This window comes from Strix aluco, chromosome 16 (assembly GCF_031877795.1).
Source record: "Strix aluco isolate bStrAlu1 chromosome 16, bStrAlu1.hap1, whole genome shotgun sequence".
NCBI lineage: Eukaryota > Metazoa > Chordata > Aves > Strigiformes > Strigidae > Strix > Strix aluco.
In genome coordinates, this window is record NC_133946.1 from 20,283,004 (window position 1) to 20,298,693 (window position 15,690).

Below are 15,690 nucleotides of genomic sequence, written 5' to 3' on the forward strand. Positions count from 1 at the left end.
GGACCATAGGGTGGGCAGATGCAACTCTGACCCAGTGATGTGTTAAGTTTTGGCATCTTTTTTTTTTTATTTTTGCCTTCAGCCGCCTGCCCTCTGTACGTACCCTGCAGGGAATTTTCTCCATGTAAACAAGCAGCGGGGAATGTAAACCTTGCATGGCATTTCGCAGCACGCCCTCCTCACCCTGCCTGCTTCTGCCAGTGCCCTGGGAGATGCCTGCTCTCCTCCCCTGTTCCCCCAGCCCCACTCTGCTCTTCTCCTCCTCTTCTTTTATGAAAACAGCCACGAGCTGCTCTTCACCCCTTTCCCCCCTGGTGCTTTTCCATCTGCAGGTCCCACCAGCCCTTCTGCCTTTGTAGCTCCTTTGGTCATGCCCTGCATCCCCCTGCCCTGGCCATCTTCTCGCTCATTCCAGGGTGACTCCTTTTAATTTTGCTTCATTTTATGAGGATTCAGGACGCACAGGGAGTTTACCTGCCAGCCATCTGAATGTGACCAACAAACCCTCCTGTGACTAAGCTGCTTTGGATCATGCCCAGGAGCTGACTCTGACTGTTCAGTCAGCTAACAAACAGCACAGCAATGCTGAAATGAGCAGGATAAAAGGGGGGGGGGAAGTGTGTACGTGCATGGAACAAAGGCTTTACCCATCACTTAAATGAATCGAGGGTGGGCAGTGCTGCGAAGGGAGGTGCAAGTGGGTTGGTGTGCACTGAGAAGATGCTCCCCAGGGCAGGAGGGGTGGAGAAGTGAGTTTGTCCCATGTCTGGGGTGGAGACCCCAACTGAGTGCCTGCTCCCCTCCTGCCCTCTGGATTTCACTAGTGCAGATGTCTGGCTTTGTAACTCAACGCTGGCTGACCTGCTACAGCGTGCGCTTGCGTGCCTGCCCTTGGGCTGCCCAGGAGCCTGAAGATCTTTATTTTGGGAACGGGAGGGCCAAGGCACCAAGAAAATGTGTGCCGCTGGCAGTGTCCATGGCGAGTGAGCGGGGATGGAGTAAAGAGTCAGGCTGTGTTGAGAAATCCTTTGGTTTGTCTTCCAGCTTTTAGCAGTCAGCTAATAAGGGGCTTCCCAAGCCTCTGGTCCTATCCTGACTGTAGCATTTAACAAATGGGCCTCTTGGCCTGGTCCCCCAGCACAGTTGGGGTCCTCCCAGCATCTGTCTGGGAGCCTGAGTCTGAACCCCAAGCAGATGCTGTTTGTGCCACCTGGCACTTGACAGCTGGGCCCAGCCAGCAAGAAGGTGGGGTAGGACATGGGGGCAGCAGAGGAACACCGAGGCCGCAGGGTGCCGGTGCCTGGATGTGTTTGCTGGTGGCAGCTGCCCACCTGCAGTGTGACAGGGGTGGCTGAGCTGCCATCCCGACCATCCCGGGGAAGTTTGGATGAAGCTGGACACAAAGCAAGGCTGGGGAGAGCTTGTCCCCTTCCTTTGGGGGGCGTGGGCTGCAAAGCATCCTCTGCAAGACTGTTAATGCCTGTGCTCTGTCAGCGAGCTGGCTGGCCTTACAGGCAGCCTGTTGATGACCTGAGCCAAGGTGTGGGATTGCTTCTCTGTAGGTGTGCTGTCTGCGGACTTGGCAATTAATTGCAAATGTGTGCCGAGAGGCTGGTCCTCTGGGCGTGAGCCAGGGCGTAGGGGTGGGAGGATGCACCGCTGGGCAGAGCGGGCACTGGGGTCCTTGCTGCCAGTCCCTGCCAGGCACTGGGACCCCAGAGGTAGAACCAGTGCTCTTGTACCTTGCACCAAGGAGGCTCCAGATACATTATTGATTAGAAGTGGGAGCACATCCCTGCAGGGCAGCCTGCCAGTTGCCTTCAGAGCCTGGAAGCCAGCCCATCACTCCATGCTTATTCCCAGTGGGTCAGCAGTCCCCTTTTTGGGAAGGCACAGCCAAGAAAGCCATGGCAGAGCAGATCTCATCTCCTCTGATTTCATGGCGCTCTCCACAAGGTGAGGAAAGATTTTAATTAGTCCCAGTAGATGACGTTGTTGTAGTAATGAACCAAAGGGTGGAGGCCGCATTGGCCCCGTTCCCTTTCCGCGCCGCTGCTGGTCCCGTCGGTGACACATTGGTGACCTTTGCTGTGTCGGCTGTTTGTCTGCAGACCTGCAAAGCTCATCTGATAACATTGTTGCGGTCGTTGGAAGAGCAGCAGACGTTTGAATTCATTTTAAACTGCAGCCATAGCCTCTGCGAGTGGCTGCAAAGCGCTGTCATGGTCATAGTGCTGACTCGCACCTTTTTTATACCTTTGGTTTTGGCTTCCTTCTCTTGCTGAGAGTTGAGGATGCTGCACCATACCTGGGGGACAGCTATCAGAGAGGCATGAGGCTGTTCCTCCGTGCAGGGGCTGCCCCAGCAGCATCCCTGCTGATGAAACCAGGCATGGGGGAGAGGCATGGTGAAGAGGAGCGGTGCTTTGAGGAGCCTGCCTTGAAAATGAAACTTTTTGAGGGGTGCCCTGGGTGATTTCCAGGCCTTCTCACACCTGCTATAAGCTGTGATTGCCTGTGCTGCAGGGAAAACCCCCAACTTCAAAGGACTTGCCTGGATAGTCCTTACCTCTCCTGTAGCCCTCTGGGCACAGACTGGTTGTGGGAAACACCCTCCTCACAGTGTGATGATTTTTTTTTCTTTTTTTTTTTTTCCTCATGTTTGAAGAAGAGGTTGAAGAGGTTTACCATCAAGCCCAGTTTGCAGCCTTACTGGTGGCATGTCGCCTCTGGTGCCTGCTCTGAGATGGGTTGGAGGTGCTGGGTTTCCAGGTGATCTTAAACACCTCCCAGCCCTGCAGATCAGACGGTGGCTGGAAGCCCTGGCTGGCTGGAGCTGCCTTTCCTGGGTTTCCCCTTCCAGCACCCAGGCAGGGCAGCAGCAGAAGGGATTAGCCAGAACTAAAAGCTTAGGAAAATAGTTGTTGAGGGCCTTGTGGTGTGGTGGAGTCAAAGCTGCCCCTGGTCTGCCAGAGGCAGGGCTTGGAATGGGGAGAGCAAGCCAGGGGCTGTCTTCTCTGTGGTTCTGCCAGAGAAGGGGAAACTTGCTCAGCTGCTCCCCTTATTTTTTTTTTTTTTTCCTTCTTTCTCCTTTCCCTCCCATTTTTGAAAGAAATTGAGTCGGCTATTTAATGGGAGCTAAACCCAGGCAGAGTGTGACCTGGCATCTTCCTGGGGATGCACTCGCTGCATCCCTTTGCTTGGCCAGACCTGAGCCCTCCCTTAATGCATTCTCCTCCCTTTCTCTCCCTCTTCTGGCCTGCAGGATTCCTACAGAAAGCAAGTTGTCATTGATGGAGAGACCTGCTTGTTAGACATCTTGGATACGGCAGGGCAAGAGGAGTACAGTGCCATGAGAGACCAGTACATGAGAACGGGGGAAGGATTCCTCTGTGTCTTTGCCATCAACAACACCAAGTCCTTTGAAGATATTCACCAGTACAGGTTGGTGTCCCAGGAAGGGCCCGTTCCCTCTTGCCCTGTGCAAAGGGGAGGCCTTGCCACTGCACCCTCCTGCCCTCCCTTTTAGATCAGGCCCCACGGTGGAAGCGCTGGCTGTCAGCAAAGACAATTAGCTCAAGTGGCCATTCCCCAGGGAAGAGACAGAGCAGACGGCTAATGTCAGTGACTCCAATAAAACCCATCCGAAGGGATTGCTTGTGGCCTTTGGGGACTCGGTAATGTAATGTTTAAGTGTTTATGGTGACTAAAGAGAGCTGATCCTCTACGACTCCCTCCCTTCCCTCCCTAATTAATGGAATTGCTTTGTTAGTGCAATCGATCTCAGTGACTTCTGCTGGGCCCGGGAGCTGGGAGAGAGGAGGCTGGGAAGGGCAGGGAGGGCTTCTTCCCCCACTGGCAACCACTGCGGCGAGGCTGCTGTCTGCCGGCCGCACGCACGTGGGAGCTCGCTTTCGACAGGGGCAAAGGCGGAGCAGGAGGAGAGTCAGAGCCCCGGTGAGCTGACTTGCCCGAGGGGATGTACTGGGGGAGAGCAGGGACCCTGTCCAGTGGCAGAGCAGGGACCCTGTCCCGACATGGTCCTGCTTTGGCTGCATCCAGGTTACCCATTGCGCTTCTCCCCCCTGCTGCCATCACCCCGCAGAGCTGGAGAGCCGAGGAGTCTTCCCTGGTTACCCCGATGCTGGCTTAGGGAGGGATCTCTGCTTTGGGTCTGTCTTTGAGGCTTGGCTGTGATGGGAGGCACTTGCAGAGGATGCAGGAGACGACTCTGCCTGTCCCTGCTCTGTCCACTGCCCACCAAGGGACCGTGTACCCCAGTCCCTCATCACAAACCCACATCCCCAATAATCCTGTAGCTCCAAGCACAGGCACAGCCCTGCCTTGCTCCGTAGGCAAGAGGCTCTGCTCTGAGCTGCTGAGATGTCTCAGTTGTTGGCTAGCAGGCGTGTTCAGTGTAATAACTATATGGTTGGACTAATTTGGCTTGTTTTAGCTGAACAGGAGGACAAAGGATGGGATTTTCCTAAAGCACCTGAGGGATTCAGCAGCATTCATCCTTGTGCTGGGGCTGGTGCCTGTGAATCACTCGCAGGATGGCTTGATTTCAAGCCCCGGTTTTAATCATGATGTAAATCACTGGCTTTCATCTTGTTTCGCCTGTGCTCTTTGTGTTTGCACTTTTAAAAGAATATTCCCCAGAGAAATGCTGGCTCTCCCTGGTTAGTAACCATTAGGAGGTATCTCTTTTCAGCTAAGTGTAGCCCGTGCACTAAATTTAGTACTTGCATTTGCTAATCAGGATGTTACATGGAACATTTAAGTGGCTTTATGGCATATCATACATATGGTCAGACTTCATTTCTGTGTTCTACTACATTAAAAAAACATGATTGATTTTTTTTTTTGTGATACATGTCCAGCTGCTTTTGGATAAAAACTTGAATTTAATTAAAATGCAGAAATCAGCATTTTAAATAATGCTTTTATTAGTTAAATAAAACCATGTTAAATGTTCTGGATGCATGAGCAAGGAAAAAAAAAGCTGGTTTGCATCTGAAGTTAAATGATTTATTAAGCAAAGGAAGTTATTATCTATCAGGAGGGAATTGAATGGATTTTTTGTGGTCATAATGGCCTTTAAGATTTTTAGAAGTGGTAGATCTCATCCTCGCCCACCTAGTTTTAAATCTGAGGTTGGAATGAAGAAGAGAGTGTTACAGCTTTTCTGTTTCCCAGTTGGTTTCTCAACTTTGAGTGACCTGAGCTAAACTGAAAGGAAGCAAATACTGCCTGTGCATCTGTAGAAAAGGCTACGGCTGCCAAAAGCTGGTTTATCAGCTCAGCAAATTCTGGTTGCAGGTGATTTTTTTAAATTTTATTTTATTTTAATCCCCATTCTGGGTGATTACTTGATCTGAAATGTTGGAAATAACACAGGTAACTGCTTATTAATTTTTATTTATCTTAAACTATCTTAAGCTCATGTCTTAATACGGATTGTCGTAATTTCAAGTTGTGTTTTGTAAACAGTTGCGTTTAAAGAGCAGAAGTACGTTTAGTTTTCGTTTCCAAAAGTGCCCTAGCTATTTTGCTGTTTACTCCTTTACGTGACATGGTCGTGTACGTTCTCCTGAAAGCCCAACATGAGGCGCTTGGCAGGGAAGAAGCGTAGCTGTTAATTCTGCACGAAGCAGCTGGTGGGGAGTGTCCTGGAGCTGCCCCTAACGCCTCTTCTCCCTTGACTTTGGCACCTCTTACTGTTGCAGGGAGCAGATCAAGAGGGTGAAAGACTCAGATGATGTTCCCATGGTGCTGGTGGGAAATAAGTGTGACCTACCAGCCCGGACAGTGGAGACCCGGCAAGCGCAGGACCTGGCCCGGAGTTACGGGATCCCCTACATAGAAACGTCTGCCAAAACCAGACAGGTAGGAGGAGGGTTTTAAACAAAATCCTCTTTCTCTTCTCTTTTTTTCCAATGCTGTCCTGGAGAGGCAGAAATGGGCAGACACCACCTTGCAGACAGATGGGCGCAAGGGCGGGGTTAGTTGCTTCCTCGAGGCTAAATGCTCCATCAGGACATTTTCTCCCCTGTCCAGGCTTGAGCCTCCAATCTGGAGAAGTGTGTAATTGATGCTCTGGCAGCAGTGATGGGAAGGTGCCTTCTCAGGGCTTTCTCCAAAGCTCTAGAATAACCCCCATAGTCACTGCAGGTCAGCTAAGCTCAGCCTCATCCATGGTCTATTTTGGCAGACCTACAGGCAGAAATACCAGTGCTGGAAGGACCATGTGGAGCTCCCAGAGCACAGAGGTGGAAATGGAGCAGCTGATACCTTCAGGGGTCTGGTGGTGGCTTTTATCTTGGGTGGTGGACGAATCTCAACGAATCTCAAGGACTTAAGTCCACCTTGGCCTCGTGGTTGCTCATTCAATCTTGCTCCCTGTTCGGGGGCCACACTATGATCCCTGTTAGTCTTCCCAGCTTGGTTTCCTGCCTTTAACTCTGCAGTTTGCATTGCTGGAAGACAGCCCTAGGGACACAGCTGGGGAGCAGAGCCCTCTCTTCTCTCCACTGTCCCCTCTTGAAGTGGGCAGCTGCTTTGAGTGCTGCTTTTCTTTCAGGGTGTTGAAGATGCCTTCTACACCTTGGTGCGGGAGATCCGTCAGCACAAGCTGCGCAAGCTGAATCCCCCGGATGAGAGCGGCCCCGGCTGCATGAACTGTAAATGTGTGATATCGTGACTACGGTGAGTTCTGGAAGCAGGAGATGGCATGCAGCGGGGTTGTAGTTGAAGCAGGAGATGGGGTGCAGAGGTGACTGCAGATGCACTCGTCTGCAAACAAATGCAGCAGAAACAATTTCAGCCATGGGTATTTTTTAATGAAACACCTTTTTGACTGAAATAGCATTTTTCTGTCAAAACATAGGTAAGTCAAAATTCTCACTTTCCTGAGGAAGTGTGTAGGAGGAAAGGGTTGTTTCTTTTTCCCCCCTCATCTTGTGGAACAAAATCCTACATAACTGAATTAAAAAAGTACGTTTTTTGTCATGCTTTCCCTGGGAAAGCTCCTTCCCGTCCTGCCCTTCCAAAAGAGCAGTTAAGCTGCTGTTGAAGGTGTGTGTCTGGCTGTGCGTTCACCAGCCTGGTCCTAGAAGAGTTCAGCTGAAGAGCTGGGTGAGTGTGTTGCCTCCTAAACCACTCGTGTAAACTGCCTTGTCCTAAAGCTTCAGGGCAGAGCTGTCCCGTCCTGTGTTCCTCAGAAGAGTTTTTCCCATTAGGTATATCCCCTGGGATGTTTGGAACTGATGTAGTGTTGAGAATTAGCCATAAGGGGGCTGTTTTGCTTTTATAAATTGTTGGAGCCAGAAACAGTGTTTTTCGGATTGTCTCTGTTCACTTGCTTGTTTTTCTTCTTTTTCTTTACTTAGTTGTTTGGGGTTTTTTTTAAATGATGAATTTATGTAAATCATTGCAATCCTGCTGGATAGCAGTGAGGGAGAGCTCCTGTTGGTGTCCCTGCATGAGCTGGGTGGCCTGGGAACTTCTGGCTGTGTAATCTCCTTCCGTGGCAGAAGTGGGGAGAGAGGCAGCTGGGGATGAGCACGCTGGGGAGATGTACATCTACGGACATCTGGGACCGGGGTGTGGGAGAAAAGCCTGCACGAACATTGCCCGTAATGTCTTTTGGGGAGTCTCCCAAGCACCCAGACTGGTCCTTCACCCCTTTACACAACTACTGGAGTCCTAAAGAGAAGCGCACCGTATCCAGAGGTGGTGCTAAGAGGGTCTCACTGAAGGTGGAGGTGGGCAGCTGGTCTTCTTCCGTTGCTTTTTGAGCCAAAGGCTGTGAGTGCAGCAGGGCTCCTCCCTGAAAAAATAAAAAAAAAAACCCCTAAACAAACAAACACCACCCCCCCCAAACAAAAAAACCAAACCGCTACAAAAAACACTGGCAGCATTTGTTTCCTATGAGCAAAAAAAACCCCCTACCCGAGCACCCCACCCCTCTGCTCGTAGCTGAGGCGTGCGAGGTCTCCTGGGGGCCGAGCAGAACGCTGTGCCCAGCACACTTATCACTGCTAAGGGAGGTTTTCCAGATGTTCAGGTCCTCCAGATGTTCAGGAGTGTTTGCTCCGGATGGGGATGTGAGCTCGGGGCTCATTTCCTGCTCTGGCTCGCAGCTGACGGCACTGCTGCGCTCCCCTGAGCCCGGTCCCAGTCGCAGCCTGGCATGGGCAGTGCCTTCAAAAAGAGGGGCCAGAAGGGGTGGGAAGGAGTCTCTTGGAAACACTACCCTCTGTTCAGAGAGCCTGGCCTGTTTGTTGCCAACATCTTTTTCTGCTCAGGCAGAAACTGGAAACAAGACATCCCAGCTTCTTTTAGCTGCAGTGGCCAAGAGCAGAGAGGGAGGAACATCAGGGTTGAAAAGGAGGAGCAAGGGAAGGGCACGCTGGGTTTTGGGGAGGAGAAGGGCGGGTGTGTGGCCAGGGAGATTTGGCTGCATTTGCCCCGGACTCACTTCGTGGTTCCCATCATCCCTGGAGAAAGATCTCGCCAGACCGTGGCCCTTCCCACAGTGAGGTCTGGGCAGAGGCAGGAGCTCTGGTGAGATGCCTGAGGCTCACCCATCACTCCACAGACCGTCTGCTTGTTCCCTTCAGCACACGTGCAGATGCTTTGGGCCAGGTCTAGACCTCCAAAGCCTGTGTAGGCCTTTGCTTTCCCTCTGTGGGCACGAGCAGGGTCATCCCAAAATTTAACAAGCGCCAGGCCAAGAGGGAATGGCCTCAAGCTGCGCCAGGGCAGGGTCAGACTGGCTCTTAGGAAGGATTTCTTTGCAGAAGGGGTTGTTGGGCGTTGGAATGGGCTGCCCAGGGCAGGGGGGGAGTCCCCATCCCTGGAGGGGTTGAAGAGTCGGGTTGACCCAGCGCTGAGGGATCTGGTGGAGTTGGGAACGGTCAGGGTGAGGTTCATGGTTGGACTGGAGGAGCTTCAAGGGCTTTTCCAACTGAGATTCTGTGAGGGGTGGGCAATGGAAGCAGCCCCCACTGGTTCTGACGGCAAATGGGTGCTAATGAGTGTCGTCTTCTGGTTTCAGCTGACTGGACGTGTCTTGGAGAGGTTCCCACTGTGCAGAGCGCAAGGAAAAGAGGTGAAGCGAAGGAAGAAGCAAACGGATTCAGGGGAGGAGTATGGGGGGAGGGCAAGAGGAGGAGGAAGAAGAGGACAGGGGGAGCATGAGCCCCTCCAAGGACTATCTCGCACTTCACCCAAGCCTGCGGCAAACGACTTTTTTTCTTTTTTTTTTTTTCTTTCCCCATCCCCTCCTCCTTTGGCCTCCTCCCACCCCGGCAACTGTACAAAGCCACAGATTGAATCACAGTAAATTATTATTTGATGGTCTCAACAAACCGTCTTGATGGCTGTGTCCTCCTTCCAGAGGTGCTGTTGCTGGTGCTCTGGGAGGATCGCTGGTGGGATGGCGGGGAGGGCAGGGTGCTGAGATTTGCACTCCACAGACTGAGGTCCTGCTGTAGGCCATGAAGGCAATTGGGGTGGGGTATTCTTTGGGGAAGGAGCTGTCTTTGTCTGCACCAAGTTGTCGTCGTGTCCCCATCCCCCTCAGCCCACCTGAAACACTGTGCTGGCTGCCCCAAGTTTTGGTGGGGTGAAAGAACAACCAGTCCAAGCCTGTCCTCGGTGCTCCCCTGGGTGCTTTGCCTTCAACCTAGACCTTGTGGGATTTTTTTTATGGCCTCAGATGGAAGGGAAGAAGCATCAGGGAGGACATCTGAGAGCTGGGTTCACCTCAGTTTGTTCCTTCCTTGTTTTTTTTCTAGGCAGCTCTTCCTGGCACAGCACCTCCCAGATCTTTATGTGCTCCAGAGGTAGAATTAGGCCTTTCTGCTCCCTACCAGCACCCAGCTAATGCTAACACCTGCATAGCACATATACCTTGGGCTGCTCCAGTCTGTCAGTCTGAATAATAGTATGCAAATCCCCATTTGCCCCATCCATGGCTTAATTACTGGTGAGCACATAGCAGAAGAGCCCTCCTGCGCTGCAGTCTGGCCGCTCAACAGCAAAGACTAAAGGATTCAGACTTCCAGTCCTTGGGTTTAGAGTGGGTAGGAGTATTTTGGGTAAGGGCTAATCTTTGCTCGGCCCTGCTCCCTTGGGATTTTTGCCTGAGGTCTGACCCAGGCGTCTCCCACCCGCCTTTCACTTGCAGAGCCGGGACGAGGCGTTGTGCTCAGTGCAGCGGGTGGCTCGCTGCTCGCTGCCTTTCCCTCTCCCAAGCTATTGCACGGGCTAATTTAGCTGGCATCCAGAATTAAGAGCATCAAAGGGAGAAGGTGATCCAGCTGAGTGCGGCGGGGAGCCGTGCTGCATGGGGCTAGCCCAGGCCTGAAGAGGTGCTGGGTTCAGCCGCCGAGGCTGGCAGGGGTTGGGAGTGGCGAGGGCAGCGTGTGAGTCACATGCCTCGCATGACAAAACCAGTACAGAAACCCTGGTGCCCCCAGCACAAAGCCACAGCCCACCTGGGGCTTCCCAGTACCTGTGTAGGTAGCTCCTGTCCCACTCCTCATCCTCCAGCATAGCAGGCAGCAGCAGAACTAAACTCCCAACGCTGCTTGGAGTTGCTACCTTTACTTTTGGCCTGGGCAAGAGAGGACTTGTGCTAACAGCTTGATTTTTGTAGCTGCCTGCTCCCAACTGCTGCGGGGCACAGTCCCCACCCTGGCTGCAGCTGCCTGGCACCCAGTTCCTGCAGGAGAAGGGCTGATCCCAGCTGGAGTGGGAGAAGTTACCTGTTCACAGCAGCACCTGGCCCCATGGTGGAGGAGTGCTGAAGATGCTGAGTGTGGTGTTAGATGGTGGGGCTGGACCAGATGCTCCCAGAAAACCTCCCAAATTAAGTTATTTCTAGTGTGAAGCATGGGATTGTGGGTTTTGGTCCTAAATTGGCAGCTTGTGTGCAACTGCAGGCAGGGCAGAGGGCAGGGCTACTTCGTCCTTCTAGAAGATGACTAAAAGCCTTAACAGTTAGTGTGTGGGTTGATGTGGGGGCTCTTGCTTGGTGGTGGTACTGCACTAGGAATCTGGTGCTCTTTTTCTGTAGTTGAGCTTATCCCATCCTTCACGAGGCCCTTGGTGAAGGATGGGACAGCTCTATCTGGAGGCCTTCAGGTGAGAAGTCGCTGTGTTTGAGGCTCTAAGAGTATTTGGGGTTTTCTCAAGGATTGGACTCTGGATGACTCTCAGCTACTGCGAGTATCTTCTCATTTCTGGTTAGATGCCAGAAGTCACAGTGAAGGACTAGGAGCCATGGTCAAGCAAGCTGAGGAGCTCCAGGGAGCACCAGGGGCAAGGTGTCTTCACAGGGCAGGCACCAGCTGCAGTTGCAAGAGCAACTGGCCAGAATACAAAGTCCTTCAGCAGTTTGGTCAGTAGCAGAAAGCTAAAGTACGAGCATTTCCCTTTCAGAGAGGTCTCTGCACCCTTCAGGGTGAGGTTTTCCAGCTTGCTCTGGGTCTGGTCTAGACAAGGGGATTGAGTGCACCCTCAGTAAGTTTGCAGGTGACACCAAGTTGGGTGGGAGTGTTGATCTGCTCGAGGGTCGGGAGGCTCTGCAGAGAGACCTGGACAGGCTGGAGCGATGGGCTGAGGCCAACTGGAGGAGTTTCAATAAGGCCAAATGCCGGGTGCTGCCCTTGGGCCACAACAACCCCCAGCAGGGCTACAGGCTTGGGGAGGAGTGGCTGGAGAGCTGCCAGGCAGAGAGGGACCTGGGGGGGTTGACTGACAGCAGGCTGAACAGGAGCCAGCAGTGTGCCCAGGTGGCCAAGAAGGCCAATGGCATCCTGGCTTGTGTCAGCACTAGTGTGGCCAGCAGGGACAGGGAAGGGCTCTTACCCCTGTACTCAGCACTGGTGAGGCCGCCCCTCGATGAGTGGGTTCAGTTTTGGGCCCCTCACTCCAAAAAGGCCATTGAATGACTCGAGCGTGTCCAGAGAAGGGCAACGGAGCTGGTGCAGGGTCTGGAGCACAGGTCTGATGGGGAGCGGCTGAGGGAACTGGGGGGGTTTAGTCTGGAGAAGAGGAGGCTGAGGGGAGACCTCATGGCCCTCTCCAACTCCCTGAAAGGAGGGTGCAGAGAGGGGGGATGAGTCTCTTGAGCCAAGGAACCAGCGCCAGGACAAGAGGGAATGGCCTCAAGCTGCGCCAGGGCAGGGTCAGACTGGCTCTTAGGAAGGATTTCTTTGCAGAAGGGGTTGTTGGGCGTTGGAATGGGCTGCCCAGGGCAGGGGGGGAGTCCCCATCCCTGGAGTTGAGGGATCTGGTGGAGTTGGGAACGGTCAGTGTGAGGTTCGTGGTTGGACTGGAGGAGCTTCAAGGCCTTTTCGAACCGAGATGATTCTGTGATTCTGTGGCAAGTCACGTGTTAGCGTAGCTTGTTCAAGTGTCTTCTAGTTGCAAAATGCTGTTGCTTCTTTGGGCCACTCGTCATGGCTGTTGCATTGAGCCGTTCCATCAGTGGCTCAGCAGTTGGTGTCTGTGTTTAGCAGCACACCGTCAGGCCCCAGACAGGCTTTTCTTCCTGGTGGGAGTCTAGCTGAAACTTCACAGCTTTGGTCTGTTGTACACTTCAAGTGGTTCCAGATACTGAGTCTCTTTTGTGGGGTGGCTGGTTATAGTCCTATTTAATGTATGGCTAAAGCAGATGTAGGTGTGCGAGGAGTCACTAGGGTTCTGCAAATGAACCTGGAAGTTCTTTGGGAGCTGGGGTACACCTTGGTGCAGGTGGTAGGACAGAGCTATGACAGGACAGCGCTTCAGAAATCCCGTAGGCAGGTAGGAGCTGGAACTGGAGACTCCAAGCATCTTCAGAGGACCTGGCTGATAGGTGGTTGTCCGAGACTGGCAGGTTGCAGACGGATCCCATTCCTTTGGTGGATTGTGCCCAGCAGAAGCGAGGCAGCCAGGGCCCTTTGTCACATGGCGCTGGTCAGTAACACGCCATCTCAGGAGCTGGAAGCACCTCTGGTTAGCTTTTTGCTGTAATTAGAAGATCACAAGGAACCCTGACTCGGGTCAGTGTTCAAGCTGAAAGTTGGAGGTAGGTTGGGAGCAAAAGGAGCTGCTAAAAGCTTGACAGCGCAGCTCTTTCCCTGAAACTGTGTATTAATCTTGTATTAACCTTGTGTTAATGTAGTACTGCAGTGCACTGCTCCAGGAGCTTGGCTTCAGGAGAATCACGACAAATCTTCAGTGCACAGTAAGATATGTCACCTCCAATCTGATCTGAACTTTTGGGCAGACGAAAACCAGATCGTATCCCTTCTCTCAGGTGGAGCTGTTACTTTGGGCTTCACGTTTTCACTTGCTGGCTTGTGTCACGGGATGACTCGGTGCTGGTAGGTTGGCTACAGGATGGCAACTTGCTGGTCATGCCAGGCAGGAGGTCATGATGTGTTCGTTGCTTGCTGTTCAAACTTCTTGAGTCTGAAAGTATCAGGGTTACAATTTCATTAGAGTGAATGTAGATCCAGAGAAGGAATTGCCAGGCTTGGAGCTGATTTAGTTGATTTTCCTCATAGTTATTTAAGGCACATTTGTTCTAGAAGTACCTGGACTGAAAGATGTGGTCTTCAGATACTGCAGTAGTTTCCCTTATGACAAGGAGTTTGTTGCCTGTCTCAGTTCTGCCTCTGTGGCAGGAGCTTGGGTGAGCAGAAGGTGCAGTTACTCTGAAGAGCCGCTCCAGCTGCATAGCTGGGAGCTGCAGAAGTCCATAGAGGTAAGCTTGTTGCACATCAGCTCATGTTTGGCTGCTGTGATCCCTTCAGCTGGTCATGGCAAGGCTGGACTAAACTTAGTGCTGTGCTCTGGATCTCAGGCAAGTGTGGACACCACCTCTTGAGAAGGTTTCAGGCAGCTTTGTACTGATTTTCTGTTGAGGCTGCATCTCCCGTGGTGGGGGAGTGCCACCTTTGAACCTGCACTTAAATGACAGAGTATCTGCGGAGGTCTGGTCTGGTTTGGTCTGCTCAGGTCCAGATGTCTCAGGACTGACGTATAAGCTTTTGTCTCCCAAATCATTCAAGTGCCCCACACCCTGTTACAGAGGGGTTGGGGCTCCAGCGACATCGCAGCTGAGTCAACTGATGAAATTGCTTACAAGTCCTTAAAGATGCTGATTAAGTGCTGGAACAGATCTCATGCCTTTTGGTCTGTGAGGGCTTCCACAAGCATTTTCCTAAGCCAGCAGAGATGGTGACTCCAAAAGGGATGAGCGCATGGTGCTTGCTGAAGGCTTTGGCAAGCACCTGGGTTGAGTCTGCAGGAGCTGGCAGCAATGACTCATTGCTGGAGAGAGACCTGAGAGGCGAGGTGGGGGGTAGCTGAACGAAAGGCTGAGTTTTACAGAGCAGCCCTGCCTAAATGCCTCACCCTCCTCACTTGCAGCGTGGTTGGGTAAGGAGGAGCAGACCAGGTTTCCCTTCTGGACTGCAGTCCAGTGCCCTGCTGCAGACCTTTCCAGTAGTTCTGTATCACTTCTTGGCTCCACCAGGAGCCATAAAGGTAAGAAAAGCCACCCAAGAACCAGCTTCCCCAAGCAACTGCCTGCCTGAGTGAGCTGCAGGCTTAGACACCCCAGGAGCAGGGCTCTGGTGTGCAGCCTGGCCCGGTGGCTCTTAGTGGGGTGACTGGAAGCAGGGCCTTGTGGTATTGCATCCCGTCTATCCACAGGTACCTCTAGGGACCTCATACCAGTTTTGGAGCAAGGTGGAAGTTTCTTACAGTTAACCCTTCTCTGCGTCTGAGGAAGAGCCTGTTTCACTGTGTGGGAGAATAGGGCTAAACAAGCCAGGCTTTAGTGACTCCAATCCCTTGGACTGGTGCCTTCAGAGCCATCTCCATCCCCATCTTGGGCGCTTTTGTAACTGCTGCAAGCGAGTAGGGACGCTCGTGGTGTGGGACCAGCTGCCGTGTCTCCCGGTGAGATGTTGGCCGAGTTGTTTCAGCTCTGGTTTGCTTATCTCCGGCGCTGTCGTGGTGCCCACATCCCGTTAGGCGGGTGTGATTGCCTTGCTACCACGAGGGTGCTGGTGTAGGCCCTGTGGGCTTCCTTGGCCACCGAGATAGGATTTGGGGGGTGGTTTGGGAAGGTGTCAGACCTGCCTCTTCCAGCTGCCAGGTTGTTGTCTGCGTGTGCTGGTTTATACCCGATGATGCTCTAGAGGAAGGGGGTGGCGTTGCTCAGAGGATGGTGTGACAACAAACATCCTGGCCACCAGCAACTGGTGGGAACTGGGACAGGCAGATGGGGCTGGCCCCTGCACAGCTTCACTCCCCTGGGGCAGGGAGGCTTCGCTCTCTCTGGGGGTTGAGTACAGGGTCTGTGGTTTAGCAGAGCCCAGGCACGGGCTGGGGCTCAGGCCCTGGGCTGCGCAGGCCCTCGCTCTGCTCCCCAGCTCCCAGCCACCGCTGCCACAGCCCCTTCACAGCGCAGCAGCACGCAACTACCCCCCAGCACGGGAGCCCCAGGGGAGTGGCACGACAGACTGAAGAGGAGGAGGAGGAGGAGGGCTCCCAGGCACAGCCTCTGCCAAACAGCTCCCAGACACAGCACACCCATCCCTCTCCCCTCCCTGCCCCCGCGTCCTGGGACCAGAGCCTAAACCAGCCCAAAGCCTTGCTCCCTCCCTCGGCTTGGCTCTG

At 53.1% G+C, this 15,690-nt stretch overlaps 1 protein-coding gene across 2 annotated transcripts in view; it reads left to right on the plus strand.

The window, feature by feature from the left end:
* Positions 1 to 9,374, plus strand: part of HRAS (HRas proto-oncogene, GTPase) — a 43,067-nt gene extending 33,693 nt beyond the window's left edge. For both annotated transcript variants that reach the window (XM_074842244.1, XM_074842243.1), the window contains 4 exons: positions 3,266 to 3,444; positions 5,730 to 5,889; positions 6,584 to 6,708; positions 9,062 to 9,374. In XM_074842244.1, the coding sequence (XP_074698345.1) occupies positions 3,266 to 3,444; positions 5,730 to 5,889; positions 6,584 to 6,703 (459 nt within the window). In that variant the 3' untranslated portion in view covers positions 6,704 to 6,708; positions 9,062 to 9,374. The remainder of the gene's footprint in view (positions 1 to 3,265; positions 3,445 to 5,729; positions 5,890 to 6,583; positions 6,709 to 9,061) is intronic.
* Positions 9,375 to 15,690: the final 6,316 nt, after the last annotated feature.